Below are 17,559 nucleotides of genomic sequence, written 5' to 3' on the forward strand. Positions count from 1 at the left end.
AAAGGTTAGATTTTGAAGGTAAAATATTTTCACAGTGAATCAGAGATAAGTTTGATTACGACGAGCTTTATTTCTTCGTCGAGAAAGAGGGTCCGAGCTCGGGGCGCGTAGAAAAACAGATGGGGTCGGTTTAGGGGGTAGAGGGGGCTCAGGTGACACGGGGTGCACATGGGGGACGCGCATTGGGCCCCGAGAGCGCTCGTACGCAGAAGAATGTGTGGCCTGGAGTTTCTTCAATATTTCTTTCTTTTTCTTTGGAGCAATATTTGATTGGTTTGTAGCAAGCGCTCGCGCAAGTTCCGATATATGATGTTGGGTGAACTCTACTCGCTGTCTGTTGTATTCCTTACTGGTGATCATACGGCAGAATACGGAATCTGTGTGGGTATTATGTGGTGAATATAATGCTATTATTGAAATATAAAATATAATATTTTTATTCTGGAAGACTTTACTGGTATGAGGTGACTTATAATTATAATTATCTAAGAAGACATTATATGCCGGTTTATATTGGTTGAAAATAAATTGCAAACTTTGAAAACAGCATTTATGCAGATATTATATGGTGCATACACTTCTATTTTTATGCAGATTGGCTAAAAATAGAATACTATTGATATTTAATTTGGAAAATTGATCGCTTCACTGTTATATATCGATGAAGCCCTGTGGCAGGGCATTAATTAAACACATTCCATGCACCAGGAACACACAGAGGAATCTTCACTATACATCATTACACCAATATTGTATATGTATTATATAACACATTCTATAGACCCCACGCACCAGGAACACACGTAGGACTCTCAACTTCCCCAGTTTCCAACAACTTTCTCTTTCTTTCCATCGTCGAGGCAACGGAGGTTGGAAGTCTGAACGCTCGATGGCGCTGTTCCATCACGAAGAGGAAGAGACCCGAGATTCGACGATCGGGAACGATGTCCACGCGGTGGAGCACGGGAGCAACAAAAGTTTGAACGACGAGGACTTTGTTGTTACACTAGGGGGGGTTGTGGGGTGATTAATATTTTGTTAATTGGGTAAAAATGTTTGTTATAAAGACCTTTAAGTAGGCGTATGTATCTTTGGGTGAAACACTTAACGGCAAATGCTTGAATTGTCAGCCATAGAATTTAAAACGGATAAAGAATGCGTTTAGTTGTAGTGGGTGGCATTGTGGGCGTATGTGTCCTTGGGCAAGACACGTAACAGGAATTGCTCCAACCCAGTGGTTACTAATGGTTTGTCTAAATTATCAACCATACATAAAATAATCACCCACAAAGTCCAAAAGTGGTAACTCATAAGCGAGCACGAGGTGTATGAAACAGAACACCCGTGTTATACGACGGTTGTAAATAAATTACATCCATCTAACTCACCTTGGGAGTTAGCAACACATCAGAGTTGGCCACAACGTAATAAAGGAAAGTAAATAAATCCCGAAGTTCAAACAAGCGAGGTTCAGGAAGAAGATGGAAGAATAGTTGGATCGCTTCCAAACAATCAGGGACCGGTTTCGTTTCTGTAGGTTGTGGGGGTTATAATATTGTGGTTGAAGTGTCAAATACTTGTGGAAGTTCTTAGTGCCCAACTAAGGTAAACACTAACCAAAAATATGCGATTTTTTCCAAAGTTAAAAGTGAGATTCTACCCACTGCATAATACCGTTATCATGCCCCACAAAGTAAATGCTATATCAAATGCACTAAGGTAGCTTTTATCAGCGATTGGACCACAAGCCATTTAATACGGTTGTAAAATATACAAAAAATGTATCATTTTACAAAACAAAATTAAATTAAAATATAAGACTGACAATGCTATTTATGCAGGTTTGATTTTTGTCTTGTTACGTTTTCATAGCACCATTATTTCTTTACACAAGAATCGTTTTAAAACACTTTTATATTTATGAATATGAGCTCACCTAACATTGTGATCAACGCTTCAATGATTTCAGAGTACGACTCATCAATAAGTGGTTGACTCAGCGATTTGTAATAATCGGATATCGAGAAAAATAACTGAAATAAATTTTTAAAAGTTTTAGAACACAATATAGTTTCTAGATATGCATTGCATGTATTCAAAAACTCGCACACATTGAAGATGATGGGACACCTTTTTATTCTATTTCCTAGTCTCATTTATTTGGAAACAAACAACATTCAAAGAATTATAAAACCGTATCCTCACGACTTCCATAGACCGTTGTTAATTGTTTAAAACAAGATCAGAATAATTTGATATTATGTGCTAAAGGTGTCCCATCTTATCCCATATTACTATATTGTGGCGGCCCGCCACGTGTGTGTGCGCCGACGCGTACACAAGTGCCTTTTTCTCACGTTTACCTTCAGTATAAATACCGCGTCTCGTGTTCATTCGCCCTCTTAGTTTACCGCTCGAAATACAACATACTGCAACCACTACAATATCTTTATAAATATATAAAAAGATATGTCTTCATTGCTCTATAAGCCTCTATACCTTTATAGGTGCCAGACTTCTAAACACAGGGGAGGCAGTAATTGACACACAATCCTATGAAAGCAATCTCATAACTTACTTTAATTTTCTTCATTGCTGGCGTGTCACGAGCATGTTTACAAAGTATTTCGTATCCGTTTGGCAAATGTTGCAACACGGATAACGCTGATGAAATCCAACTATCCTCACTGTGGGGGAGAATGTGTGAATATGACTTTTATTTATCATCGCAACGCAATCAAAGTCGTTATAAAGGTGGCTGTACACAGTATCTGGTGTGCAAATTCGCTTGGAAAGTCGTATGCGAACCCATTACCGAGTTCCGCATGCGGCAGCGAAATCCAAACAAAACAGACAAAATGGACGAATTCCGGATACTGTGTACAGTCTTAACATGGGTGTTCTGTTCCATACACCTCGTGCCCGCTTACAAGTTACCACGTATGTAACTTATTTATCCTCACATGGTGGGGCAACGACATTCGGTATAACACGGGTGTTCTGTTTCATACACCTCGTGCTCACTTACAAGTTACCATGTATCTAACTTATTTATCCTTACATGGTGGGGCAACACCAGTCGTTATAACACGAGTGTTCTGTTTCATACACCTCGTATGTAACTTATTTATCCTCACATGGTGGGGCAACGACAGTCGTTATAACACGAGTGTTCTGTTTCATACACCTCGTGCCTGCTTAAAGTTACCATATATGTAACTTATTTATCCTCGCATGGCAGGGAAACGACAGTTGTTATAACACGAGTGTTCTGTTTCATACACCTCGCGCCCGCTTACAAGTTACCACGGGGTTCAAAAACATGAGATGTCACCCTTGTTCAAAATTTAAGTAACAACACCAGCATGAAACCACCACACCCATGATCATACCATCCATTCACTTACTTGTTATAAGCTGCCACTACCTCACTATATTGCACACCATGTGAACCAGCTCCACCAAACAGGTCTGTTGGAATGATAGTATTATTTAAATATCTGGGGTAAAAAATACATGAAAAATGAAAAATTTTGCCTATCCGAATACATGAGAAACATGAAAAATTTTGTGTATTCCTATACATAAAAAAAACATTTTGTCCGTATACATGAAAAAATTAAAAATCTCATGCATTCATATACATAAGTCATACAGTGGGTTTACTACAACTCACCCCAACCGGTTTTCTTATCAAAAGTTGGAGAGGTAATCAAACTATCAACAAACTGTAGGTCAAGAATTTGCAGCAAACGTACACGAACACACTCACGACGTAGGTGTAAGATTTCTATTCAAGGAAATTGATGTTAGTTTTTATTGGGGGTTAATGTTGGAATGAATGTGTTGCATTGATGCATTCAATATAGTGCTTTGAAAGCAGCTGGCTTGCTGGTACTTTGTCATGGGGGTTTATGTGATTTGATTTATATTGACAAATTCAATGAAATGATATAGTGTCTAGTGTTTTCGGAAGGTTAATATTTATACAGTTCACCAGGACGGGAAAGCCAACTATAACCGCCCATTGAGGCAGTTTATAATGGAAATTGATGTTGTTTAAATGGTCAGGATGTTGCATTGATGCATTCAATAGAATTATAGTGGCTTGGGGAATGTTGCTGTTTAAATGGGACGGGAAAGGAAACTAATTTAAATTTAACCGCCAATCGAGGCAGTTCCATATGAAATCCTACCATGCCGAGCCAGACATAAATGGTCCTACAGTGAGGCACGTTATGGGACCTATGACTTAGACCAGAGTTGGCCCATTATCCCAACATTGTATATGCACATTCTATTCTATATGTGTGAGGTCCTACAGTGAGGCACGCCATGGGACCTGGGATTTAGACCAGAGTTGCCCATTACCCCAACATTGTATATGCACATTCTATTCTATATGGGTGAGGTCCTACAGTGAGGCACGCCATGGGACCTGGGATTTAGACCAGAATTGGCATTACTCATATATATGGAATATATGGGTGGTCCCAGTCCCCCCCCAAAAAGATACACCTACACTCCATTCACCTTGGTGAGATAATTTTCGTTCCACATTCTTCGTTTTACCCCCCGTGCTGTCTTTCTCACTTTCCTTTGCGTTACCGTTGGCAACCGATTGATTCTTAATCACACAAGAACCAGTGATGCGAGATGATGAAGCGTCAGAACGTCTGATCATAAGGAATGGTATGAGAAGCTTTTAAAATGGCAACACTGAACTTTAAACTTTAATATAAAGACAGTAGGTGCCATACAAGGGTCTAAGCAAGGCCAGTTAAATTATCTTTCAATAAAAATATTCCTTTTTTAATATTTTACCAACTTTCATTTTATCAAAACTTATTATTGAGTTTTAACAATATGCAAAGTAACAACTCATTAAAACATGAAAGTAGTTCACACAAATAGTGTTAACGTCAACAATTTTTGGACTTGTTACCTTTATTTAAGCTAGTAAGGTACCAGGAATACATAAACCAAAAATAAAATTAACTAATAAAAAAAAAAGATTAAATTTTGAAAGAAAACTTAAACTGAAAGTTAAATGATAATTAAATACTTGATGCAAACATGCAGTGAATAAACATCATGCATGAGATATCACCCACACCAATATAAGTGAAGATCACCATTGAAACATTCCTAATATACATGTGTAACTCCTGGTTTAAATTTATAAAATTAAGGGTTCGTATTTTTTCAAAAATCCTAAAAAAATTGTAATTTTCTATAATATTTTAAGGATAAATAGCAAATTTAAGTTGCTGCAACTCCTGCAAAATTATCAGGGTAGGCAACAGGTAACTGAATCTACGTCAATGTATATTAATATTTCTACAACCATACTCCAATGATAATAATTCCTCCACATTGATATCAAAACTTACCCGAGTGATTTTCGTTTGCTTGTCATACGAAGCGTCAAACCTGATAATGAACTTAAGTTTCTTCTCGTTGATTTTAATCTAGAAGGAGTTTCCTTTATACCATTAGATGGTGTTAAAGAGGCATCCTTGAACGGGGTTCTCATCTTATTTGATGTTTTTGATTTGAAACTTGTAGTTTGTGGGGTTTGTTCCATGTTTCGTTCACACCTTAGGTGTCGATGAGTGGGAGTTTTTATACAATTTCCACCATTGTTGTTGTTGGTGTCTCGTCTGTGATGTAACGGCAACGGAGGTATCCTGTCGAGGTTCTTTGGCTCGTCACAATGAGGTCTTTGTGATGTCATTTTATTCTTAGGGTGAAGGGAGGGGGTGGAAAGTAATCGACGAAGCGATCGGGTCGGTTTCTCACATCGTACGGCGAGACTTTTACGACGGGGGTCAACTGCTGGGGTTGGGGGTTTAACTTTCTTTTTCTTTAATGGCGTCCCTTGTTCTTGATTGACAGGTTTAATGTTGGTTTCCTGCTCTGAGCTGAGTGGGTGGGTGGGTTAGTGTGGCATGCCATGCATGTAGATATATTACTGTTGCTGTTGTGCATACTAATGCTTGGTTTAATGTTAGTTGCATATAAAAAGTAAACTTTGTGAAAAGTTTTAACAAAAAGTGGGAAGTTTTAACCAAAAGTGATAAGTTTTAGGTGTAAATAATAACAGAGTGCAGAAGACACCTTGAAAACAAACCTCCAGAGCAGAGCATGCAGTGTTATATTAAACAATGAATATAATCCATGCTGGGGCAATAAAATATAAGGAACATAATTGTTGGTGATATTTCATCAAAATAATATTTCGTCATAATATATTGAAACAAAATAAACATATTTTCTTCTAACCTGAGTGATTTTTTACGGAACGACAATCTTTGGCTTAATCTTAACTTTCCCCCTCTGTTTAAATCGTCCGATTTCTTTTTACCATCGGGATCGGTGTCCGATGAGGACTGTGGATATATTGGTTAATGAGATGGGTAGTGCATGTACATTTTAGTAGGAGTGTATGTAACTTATTTATCCTCGCAAGGTGGGGCAAAGACAGTCATTGTAACATGGGTGTTCTGTTTCATATACACCTTGTGCCCGCAAGTTAACACATATGTAACTTATTTATCCTTGCAAAGCGTGGCAACGGCCGTTATACCACAGGTGTTTGGTTTAATACACATATGTAACTGTTTTTTAAGCATAATATGGCTGACCATTTACAAAATTTTTGAGAAACCACTGTAATCCCCTTTGCGAGAATAAATAAGTTACGTTCATTCATTCAATTTAAATATTTATTAATTCCACGGCCACAGCGATATTTTACGTTTTTTTTGTTGAACTAAATAACTCACAGAGGCGGATGAAACTCCTCGGCGTAGATTAGAATCAGATGACGACCGTTTCACAACCACACCAACTAAACTTGATGAGCGTTTTAATTTCCTTCCTGCTCGTTGGTCTGTTGCGTTCTCTTCATCAGAACCACTGCTGTGCATTGTAGCTGCCGTCATGAAGGTTCCTTTGAAAGACTGTGCAGACAATCCACCAAACGATGGGAATCGTGATCGTGAAGTCCCATGTTTCCTTGTAGGTATGAGGATGTTCTTCCCACGTGGGGTGTTGCCTTTTGTGTTTTCGGTAGAGATTGAAATATGGTCTAAACCGTTTCTTAAGTCTCCATCTATCTCTCTTAGCACTTGTCGGTTCGTGAGGGGTTTTAAGTTCATTTCATTCGTCGAAGATGAGAATTGGTACAAGGAAGTGGTTGAGTCGTCAAACTTGATTTGTTTGTTGGACTCATTACTGCCCCCCGCTGGCTCGAATACGCTGTTATCGAGAAACGCTTGGCACAGTCGGATAATGTTGTCACGCGTGATAGAACCAGTGCTGGAGAATTGCTCGGGGTGCAAACGAACAAAACGGAAAAGTACATCGACTGCATTCGAACCTTTCAATAGAAAATTAAATAAAAATTTAAACAACAATGCTGTGGTGCATCTAAAGGTCTATGGCGTGTGTCAATAAAATAAATACAAGGGATTAGTGGAATAAAAATTGATTTTAAAATTCGGGCTGAGATATCATATGGAGTATATAACTAATGCAAACAAAACACATATACAAAAACAACCACCTGTGAAGCATTCATCGTACGACTTCTTTACATTACGTCTTCGTTTAACATTGGCGTTCTCATGTAGATGTTCTATAAGAGTTTTCCAAACTTTCGTTGCACGAAATTGTCCTCCTGTGTTTTATATGCGGCGATTAGTTAGTAACTGAATTGTATTAAAGTTACTCGGAGCAATTAGCTGCTGGCACACCAGTGTAATAATGCATAGACATATTGTTATTATTATTGTATATAAACCACAAACGAAACAGTTTTTTTAACATATTAAAATAGAACACACTTTTCTGTCTACACTTTGCTAGACATACAAGCATCCTCAAGAATAACGATAGAGTAAATTAATAACATGGATAATAAAACAAGAGTAATTAAACGAATCAGTTAAACACTAACTCACGTATTTTTTCGTAAAAAAAACTGTCATAAACCTGTAATAACACATTTCTACATAAACACACGACAAAATTTTATCGGTTTTAATTCAAAATAAGCGATTTTACAGCAAAAACAAACCTGTAGCCGGAGAATAATTTGAACGTGCCGCCATTTCTAATATTTTTCTTCGATTGATTTACAAATATAGACTCAGGCAAATTTACAGACTGGTTCTAATTTATTGGATTTCTATGCTCAAGTAACAGCAACTGTAACATAAGTAAACAAAAGTTTGAATTGCAGCTATTTAAATGAAATATTTTTTTATTTTCTGCTTTATTTGCAGTTCAATTTGACACCATGCAGATTCGTAGGACGTTTATCTATGGGAGGTCTTAAGACCACCAGCTGCGATAAGTGTCAGATACGACATTTTATCACTCGGGCAAGTTTAGTATTTCACCTTCTAATTGAAGATAAAATTAACACACACATGTCCGTATTGATACACACAAGATAAAGAAAAATTTGTTAAAAAATTCTCTAAAATTTTCCAGTTCATTTTAAAATAGGGACACGGCCCAATGACCGCCGTGTGTCAACAAACCACAGAAATAAAAAAGAGTAGAACGCGCAACTGCTCAAAACCGTGATATATTCTTTTTTCTATTCACGTGACCGCCAACTCCGTCCCCATTTCCATTCGTCTCCATTGTAAAAGATAGGCGCATAGTATTTTTGGAAGGTTTTAGCTGTTTATTTTAAAAACTACACCAACTATTCAAGTTTGTTAGGCTAGTTTAGTTATTTAGTACGCTAACGCTTACAGTTTTCCACTTGTTTAGGAAATTTAATTATTTAAAAAAATTAATTAAAAATTTCAAACAAACGATTTTTTAGAAATATATATATATTATAAAATAGTTTTTTTACACAATAACTTTAAATTAAGTCAAAAAACGAAGAAAAACTACACAAAACGTCATCGACTCCATTGACTACAATAGTAAACGGGAACGACCCGCGAAAGAGAGACAGTGTATCGTGCTCTGTCTTTTGCCGACATTAGAGATGCGCCTTCTATTCTTTTTTATTTCTGTGCAACAAACGAAAAGAATGTGTAAGGAGAACTGGCAATCATATGACATATTGAAAAGGCGTGAGTGCTTAAAAGGCATTACGTATTTTGTTGTGGTGTCTAGCGTGTGCGCATGGTTACGCTATACATGTACATGTACATTTACTTCCGTGAGTTTAATACGCGGATCGTTTAGGCGTTGACCAAAGTCATAAATGTAAAAGGTGCAGTTCGATATAAATCTTAATAAAGGTATTTATAGAAAAAGTGAAAAGACATAGTATAGCAACGAAACGACATTCGGTTGACCACGGTTACGGTTAAAAACACATTTTTTATTTAAAGTTAAGCTTTACTATCAAACCGTCAGTCGCAGAGCACACATACGCTTAGATTGTATAGGTTACCGCTGTACCTATAATATTTAAATATTACGTTTAAGGTTAATATGCTTATTAATATACATCATGTTAATTCTTTGCATTTCAGCTTGACGAGCCTGAACTGTTAGTTTGACTCCAGTTAAGCAGTCCACCCCACATATATTTACTAGTGGGAATGAGAATATTTAAAAAAGGTGGTTGTTTTGCCCCAGAACTGTCATCTGATGTTTGTCCGCTTGAAAGAAGTTGCTCCTGGCAGCCCGTACCCCAAGTAAGCCCTTGTCCACTGCAAAGAAGCCAACACACTGTATGTTTATATGGCAGGCACATATATTTGTATGGGGGTAGGGGCATAAAGGGGACCAGACACGATTTCTGGAGGTACGAGATTGATAACGGGGTATGGATGGAAGTCAAAGCATCCGGCGATGTTCCGCCACCACTAGAGGGCCATTCGATCAGCGAGCACCGTGGGTTATTGTTTATGTTTGGGGGTGAGATGGGTTTTGCTTCGGCAACCGAGGTCCCTCTGTGGGTTTTTAACCCAAAGCTATGCAGTTGGAGCAAGAAGGCTCATTCTGTGAATGCCCCGTGTGGTAGAAGGGAGCATACAGCTGTGGTTTATTCAAACCAAATGTGTATTTATGGGGGATATGTAGATTTAAAAGGCCCAGACAATGGAATGTGGATGTATGACTTCAAAACTGATACTTGGTCTACTGTAAACAAAGCTAAGATTGAACCTTGTCCTGCTGGAAGGTACAAACACGCAGCTGTGGTGTATGATAACACCATGTGGGTATCGGGGGGGTTAATGGGGATAACAGACCGAAACCAGACTCAGGTTTGGACTTGGAGCTTCTTGGATGAAGTTTGGAGCCAGATTAAGACAAAAGGTTTGCCTTATCAGTTGTTTAACCATGCCGTGAGCTTGGTAGGTGGTACGATGGTGGCGTTTGGTGGGACAAGGGAGGATGGGCAGTCTTGCTGTAAACTATGGCGCGTTGATTTGAATGAGTTTGCATGGAAAGGCTCACAGAACTGGCAGATTTGTCATAGTCGTAATAAAGTTCGGCCGTCACCGTGTTCAAGTCACTGCCTTGTGTTGTTACCTACTTGGGATCAAACTAACAAAGCTATTGATGATGTCATAATAGAACAACCAGAGATCAATCAAACCCAAACAAACTGTAATGAAAATAAAATTGAATTTAATTCACTGAGCGTGGTTAATGTAACAGAAAGTTTAAAACCAATTCCAAGTCCTGTTATATCGAATACAAAGATGCCGCAAAACAAATCTCCAAAAATTGAATCCTCGTCAAATCCTTTGATTGAAACTTTGGAAGAAAAGAACGAAAGTTTAATGTTTAGCAACCCGATAGCGCTGGACGACCCAGTAGAATGGACACGTAAATACTTATACCAAACAGACAATGTTAATAAGTTTTCATATAATATGTCAAAGCAAGATGTGACATGGAAACCGCATCAACAAAATAATCGGAAATTTCAAACGACTTCGTTTATTGAGCGCTCTAAAGTAGGAATGAACAACGATGGATTTGAAAACGACAGCGAAAAAAATCAATTGGGGGATGAAAAAGTTTATGAAAAAGTTCGGTCGGATTCTATGTCTGCGTTTATTGAGAACGCAAAGATTTTGGAAACTATGAACAAAAGCTTGGATGTGCCTGTTGAATATGTGCACGAGGTGCCCAGAGTGCACCACGCGCACGATGTGAACTATGTGCACCGGGATAATATTTCTAATGACTCGCTGTCAGAAGTTTGGTTTATGCTCGTTGGTGGTAAGCTGGCTGATTCAAGTTTACATATTGAGCGACCAGTAAGTATGTGGCAATGCCAGTTCTGATAAAACAAATTATATGTTAACCACTGCAATGCTTATGATTACATGCATGCTGTATTTATAGGCAGTTTAAAATTTTGTTAAATCTGGGGAGACATTATTAAATGCAGTTACACTCATAGTGGTCAAACATAGGGAACCTCATTAAATAATGTGGTGAATGCAATATACTTTGGCTCTGCTTGTATCAAGTTGTATGTGTATAAGCATTTAACAACAGGGTAAATAAGTGTAAAACTCGGGCGCTAAAGCATGTTATGTCCCCACTGTTTAAATAATTGGCACCCATGTCACCCATGGTGTTACGATTATAATTCCACCAAAGCAATTGCGGAAACCTAATGGACACTGTATTCATTTAATTTTTTATTTGACATCCTATTTAGTTTGATTATGATATATTTGAAACAACTGTATAACACATTACACATACGGGGTAAACTTAATGCAACTTATGCATTACTTTCACTGCAGTTTATTTATATACTAAATATTGCAACCCAGTATAATTTTAAGTTACTTCCTCATATTTCTTGTTACCACATAACTTGCCATCGTAAACTACACCAGTATTTATTTAATGCTTCTCAACCCATGGGTCGCAACCCAAAGAACTTTTGTTGTTATTATACTGTTTCACAAAGCCTTTGGAATAACTTTTTAAAATAGCTGTTAAGATTGGGCAGCTTATGCTCTGAAATTCACTAATGTGTAATATTTAGATTAGCAACAAAATGGTTGGAAAGCATTAGATTAACTCAGTACAATATTACATCAGATTCATGACAAAAACCCCACAATGTTTAAGTCATAACTTATCCGAGCCCCCCCCCATAACATCAGCATGCAATCACATGTTCCACCTTTCAATGCACTTTTACAAACCAACTGACACCTGGTACCCCTTAATTCTATCTACTGTTTGCACTCGTATTAATTTATGCAATCCTACATATTGTGCCTTTATGTAACTTCACCAGTTTTAACCTGTTATATATTGCATTCTAATGCTTTATTATCCTTTACTGCTTTTATGTTTGTTTAATAAACTAACTATCCAAGAAATGCTGTTTGTTTTGCTCTGTGTATACATTGTGTGTCTTTAATGGACAGATCATACTGCATTTATATAGGCTTCATATTTTATCAGGCAATGTTTATTCTATATAGGTGAGGTAATACAGTGAGGCGCGCCATGGGACTTGAGATTTAGGCCAAAGTTGACCCATTACCTCTTATAGCTAGATAGACTAAATAATAAAATCTAGTGTCAACTTAAAACTGTGTAGAATAAGATTGTGCTGAAAATGAACATCGTAGTGTTCTTACCACAGTGAGATTTGAACCCAGAAACTCGTGCTTTTGCAAACACAAACGCGAAACCCAAACTTAGATGTGAAACAAAATAAAACTCGTGGAAATTGAACCAAATTTATTTAAATCTAACGTCAAAACGTGCCAAACTTAAAACAAAATAATATTCTGAAATCTATAAAAATAAAACTACTAAGTGTACAAAACAACAATGTTAATAATCCAGTGCGCAAATCATAGCAACCCCTCGTTTCACCCAATGCTTCTGTTCCTTATCTGTTGGTACCTCAACAGATATAACGTAGTTTGTGGAATGGCCAGTAGTGGATAGGGTGCCGGCTCTTGTCAGCGTTTTGTAGATGGGACAATTATAAACGCCACTCGTGGGAGGCGACCTGCGATGTATAAGATGTTAATGTTATGATGGTTTAAGTGGGTGGGTGTTTATGCTCACTGTTGAGTTATAACATGAATGCCCTTTAAAGCATCCCATGTTTATTGTTGAGTTATAACATAGGTGTGTTTTTATACAACAGACATATTGCTCATTTATGAACCTCATGCTCATTGTTGAGTAATAACACGATTTCAACCCAACCAAAGTACACCAAGTATAAAGTACGCAAAGCAGGAAACGAGATCACACCTGTTTCCTGCAGGGACCAACCACATAGTTGCCATGTCAGTGTAAAGTTCTTTGGGTCTCGACTCTCCAAGTTTCTCGGTATTATAATCCCATCTTGCCCCTTCTACATACAAGCCACGTATGTAGCAACCATCCACTGGTCTCTGCTTTATATCTTCATAATGTTCCTTCAGCACCTGGGTATATGCACGTGGTTACACCTGGGCTGGATTTAAATGTTTACAAATATAGTAGGGTGGGGGAAGATGGGACACTGTTTCATTTTATTATCTTGCCCCATTTGCCAATAAACAAAGAACATTCAAAGAAATATAAATCTATATTCTCACGATTCCCATGGACCATTGTTAGTTGTTTAAAATGGGATCAGAATAATCGGATATTATGCGCTAAAGGTGTCCCGTCTTCCCCACCCTACTATATATGTAACACAGCATACCATATTATATTTTTTTATTTATATCTTGAAATCAGATAGCAAAGATCATATTGTTAAAACAAAGCAGAGCCCTGCCCTTTTATCAGAATAGTGGTTTATACACCTCATGCTCGCTGCCAAGTTTTATAGAGATTTTAATAACAGAGTTCCAACTATTGCAGCAATTCTCATAAAACAAGTGTGTCATTGAATTTTTTATGATGTCATAATTGCTACTTCAGTTGTTTACCATTATGATCTCATAGTTTGCATTGTGACAAAGCTATGTACATAATTATGACCAACAATGAAGTATGACATCATAAATAAAACAGGAAGTAACCTCATTGTTTGGTTTATTACATCATACTTGGTTTTGTTATCTTTGAGATTGAACTTGAACAAATTGTTCAAACATATGAAAAATAATAAAGTTACCACAATTTTGGGTATGTGTCTTTACGCACACTTTTGTTTCTATTAGAATTTTAACTTAATTAAAATAAATGGCTCGTATGTCCGCTAGGTGTAGCGACCACACTTATTTTCTTCCAAATAAATGTAAATATGTTTTTAACCGTAAGCGTGTTTTAACAACTGTTGTTTTGCCGCTATATCCTGTTTTTTCGATTAAAATATTTTTAAATCTTCGCTACCAGAATCGAAGAGACAAATAAAAGTTATTATTATTATTATTATGGGTTTTTAAGCAAGACAGTTATCGATAATTACTCCCAACCCAGTGGTCACTAATGGGTTGTCCAAATTATCAGCCATATATAAAAACAATCACCCACAAAGTTACACACGCACCCTTAGCACTTTTTAACAACAGTTGTTTTGCCGCTATTCCCTTCTCTTCGTGGTTTAAATTAATTTAATATTCGCTACCATATTTGAAGAGATAAAATCCAAAACCTTTAAATCGTTTTGATATTACTGCTTACAATGGTACAACCTAAAGGTATCAACAAGAAAATACAACCCCCCACCTTAAAATCAAATGTGATTGTGTCGATAGAGATGACTTCCTTCCTTGCGTAGTTTTGTAAAGTCCCCGTAAGAAAGGCTTGTGGGAAGAAGAAGCCTGATATCCAGAATACCGTCGGGACGCCTTGGTCGATCCATAGCTGGATGAACTTTGTTCGTGCGAGAAGATCCTCGATCCAGGAGGCGAGGGGTTTCAATGAGGGGTAAGCCTGTGGGTGATAATGGGCTGGGTTGTGTAATAATGAACATTTAATAAAGATGATGCTTGGTATAAGGGGGCATCTATGTAATAAAGAAAATAACTTTGTTATAATGCTTTGTGTTCAAGTCGTTATCCTGTCCTTTCGTTTTAACCACTGTTCAACTTTGCTACCAAATTTGAGAGACAAATATAGATTGATGTGTAATAATGGAGTAACAGGTTTGTGATATCAAAAGTTTAAGTATACAGGTATATACTGTAGAGATAGGGACCAGCAGCGAGGTACGCTATATGATTTAGGCAACAGAATCCAAACACACATATATACTAATATACATAAGGATAAATATTGAGAAATTTATATGTGGGAACCAGCTGTTATATTATGGTAACTCGTTGTGATTTATATACCAGATAAACACCCAACAGTGTACCAGATGAACACCAAACAGTGTACCAGATAAACACCCAACAGTGTTCCAGATAAACACCCAACAGTGTACCAGATGAACAAACACTACCCTACCTTACTGCTCCACAAAGTAGGCACTTCATTGATGTACAAACTATTGAACATTTTCTCAAGTGGTTCTGACATCACAACCAAACCTTTGATGGCTTTCAATAAATCTTGTGAGGATTGAATAATGGCTGATAGCAACCTGTTATATCTGTAGGTGGGAGGGGTGAGGTATTACAGGTAGTTCTTATTTTTTTCCATAAATCTCACTTATATATTTTAAAATAAAAATATTGAAGGTTTTTTTACCCTTTGTATTTTTTTCACTCTTTAGTAAATCAGGACAAATCTTAAATGTATGTAACTTATTTATCCTCGCATGGGGGCAACAACAGTCATTATAACACAGGTGTTATGCCTCGTGCCCACTTACCAGTTACCATGTGTGTAACTTGTGGGTGACTGTTTTTATATATGGCTGATAATTTGGACAACCTATTAGTGACCACCGGTTGGAACAATTGCCGTTAAGTGTCTTGCCCAAGGACACATACGCCCACAATGGTAGCAGCAACATCATAACAATAGTTACCTGATAACCTCCTGCACTAACACGGTATTCATGGACTCCTCGTAAAGTACCGGGTACTTTTCCATGATCTCATCAATCGGAACCGGTTTTGGAACTTCTGCGAGGATCGATTTTGTCACTTCTTCCACCGCCTGTCAATCAAAACGTTTATAAGTGGTGATGTCTACCTCATGTTCACCGTCGAGGGTATTTATACGCCTCATGTTTATTGTGTTACTGTTAGGGTATAACATGATTTTTTTAAATATGGCCACAACCAGTGACTTATATACATAAATATATACACCAGGTACACATACTACAATACAGTAATTAATTACTACAATCATACCAAAACACACATATGTCCTTACATTCTATATTTACAATTCACACATAAACACTAAAAACAAATATACGTTGATTAATATTTGATAAGCACTTACAAAAGTAGGAACAATACAGTTATGTTTTAATTGCCCCCTTTGCCCTGTGGTTATGAGGTGTGTTATTAATAATACATGAACTTTGTCCAATGAATATTTAAAACACAGATCTGTTGTTTTGTTCAGGACTTTGCAGAAATCAGATTCTAAACAAACAAAGCCATAAGGTCTGTTTGTGTGGTTTTCAATAAATGCTTGAGTACCTCAGGGTGCTACGTAATTCCTTGGGCTAATGGGGCAACTTTGGCTTAATTCTCATTTCCCAGACATGCCCAGCCACAAAGCCCATATAGAATAGCATAATGTAGCCTCTAGACAGTGCACATGGGGTATAAATAACTCGGCAGCGCACACGAGCTACATGTCTTACCTCTTCACTCGACCCGGCAGCGGACGTTGACTTTGGTTGGAGATGAATGAGCGCGTTTAGCGTCGAAAAACTTTCGTTTTGTGCGAACGTGATATTTGCATTGTCGTGCATGCCGAATATTTCCGGAGTGTCGTTGATTGGAAGGCTTCGTATGTATTGAATGTAACCCTGTGATGTCATAATATAGGTGATGATGTCATAATAAAAGTGATGATGTCATAATAAAAGTGATAATGTCATATTGCATTTTTATCTGTGGGCATGGGAGTGGCAACCATGGATAAGTCACTCAAGTTCCCACCCACAAGGATATAAATGACCAAACCAACCAAAAGTCATGTCTGCTTATCCACACACTGCAATAGCTTCAGCAACTCGACTGCGGGCATGGGAGTGGCAACCATGGATAAGTCACTCAAGTTCCCACCCATGAGGATATAAATGACCAAACCAACCAAAAGTCATGTCTTCTTATTCACACACTGCAATAGCTTCAGCAACTCGACTGTGGGCATGGGAGTGGCAACCATGGATAAGTCACTCAAGTTCCCACCCACAAGGATATAAATGACCAAACCAACCAAAAGTCATGTCTGCTTATCCACACACTGTAATAGCTTCAGCAACTCGACTGTGGGCATGGGAGTGGCAACCATGAATAAGTCACTCAAGTTCCCACCCACGAGGATATAAATGACCAAACCAACCAAAATCATGTCTGCTTATCCACACACTGTAATAGCTTCAGCAATTTGACTGTGGGCATGAGAGTGGCAACCATGGATAAGTCACTCAAGTTCCCACCCACGAAGATATAAATGACCAAACCAACCAAAAGTCATGTCTGCTTATCCACACACTGC

The 17,559-nt window shown here is 37.6% G+C and overlaps 3 protein-coding genes and 1 long non-coding RNA gene across 5 annotated transcripts in view; 2 read left to right on the forward strand and 2 right to left on the reverse strand.

Moving 5' to 3' along the window:
- LOC113475286 overlaps positions 1–116 on the forward strand; it is a 1,794-nt gene extending 1,678 nt beyond the window's left edge. The window contains exon 2 of the long non-coding RNA XR_003397035.1: positions 5–116. This is a non-coding gene — a long non-coding RNA (uncharacterized LOC113475286). The remainder of the gene's footprint in view (positions 1–4) is intronic.
- On the reverse strand, positions 2–8,230 carry LOC100187014 (DEP domain-containing protein 7-like). 2 transcript variants are annotated; one of them, XM_018816351.2, is made up of 13 exons: positions 8,084–8,230; positions 7,571–7,684; positions 6,789–7,384; positions 6,286–6,392; positions 5,394–5,924; positions 4,534–4,676; positions 3,677–3,790; positions 3,408–3,471; positions 2,579–2,687; positions 1,937–2,033; positions 1,389–1,531; positions 793–1,006; positions 2–377 (listed from the first exon to the last, which is right to left on the reverse strand). In XM_018816351.2, the coding sequence occupies exons 1-13, from the start codon at positions 8,115–8,117 to the stop codon at positions 40–42; spliced, it is 2,604 nt and encodes an 867-aa protein (XP_018671896.1). In that variant the 5' UTR covers positions 8,118–8,230; the 3' UTR covers positions 2–39. The 2 variants fall into 2 exon arrangements, with proteins under 2 accessions (XP_018671896.1, XP_018671897.1); XM_018816352.2 differs by lacking the exon at positions 5,394–5,924 and having other exon boundaries at positions 8,084–8,227.
- A 1,582-nt stretch (positions 8,231–9,812) lies between these two features.
- Positions 9,813–11,282, forward strand: LOC113475284 (kelch repeat-containing protein 2-like). The gene has a single exon (XM_026839270.1). The coding sequence runs from the start codon at positions 9,813–9,815 to the stop codon at positions 11,280–11,282; it is 1,470 nt and encodes a 489-aa protein (XP_026695071.1).
- Positions 11,283–12,696: 1,414 nt separating this feature from the next.
- LOC100186122 (dynein heavy chain 1, axonemal-like) overlaps positions 12,697–17,559 on the reverse strand; it is a 25,192-nt gene continuing 20,329 nt past the window's right edge. The window contains exons 19-24 of the mRNA XM_026839272.1: positions 16,697–16,769; positions 15,902–16,032; positions 15,376–15,520; positions 14,650–14,856; positions 13,240–13,415; positions 12,697–12,988 (exon numbers count right to left, since the gene is read on the reverse strand). Of these exons, the coding sequence (XP_026695073.1) occupies positions 12,808–12,988; positions 13,240–13,415; positions 14,650–14,856; positions 15,376–15,520; positions 15,902–16,032; positions 16,697–16,769 (913 nt within the window). The 3' untranslated portion in view covers positions 12,697–12,807. The remainder of the gene's footprint in view (positions 12,989–13,239; positions 13,416–14,649; positions 14,857–15,375; positions 15,521–15,901; positions 16,033–16,696; positions 16,770–17,559) is intronic.

This window comes from Ciona intestinalis, unplaced genomic scaffold (assembly GCF_000224145.3).
Source record: "Ciona intestinalis unplaced genomic scaffold, KH HT000182.2, whole genome shotgun sequence".
NCBI classification, from domain to species: domain Eukaryota; kingdom Metazoa; phylum Chordata; class Ascidiacea; order Phlebobranchia; family Cionidae; genus Ciona; species Ciona intestinalis.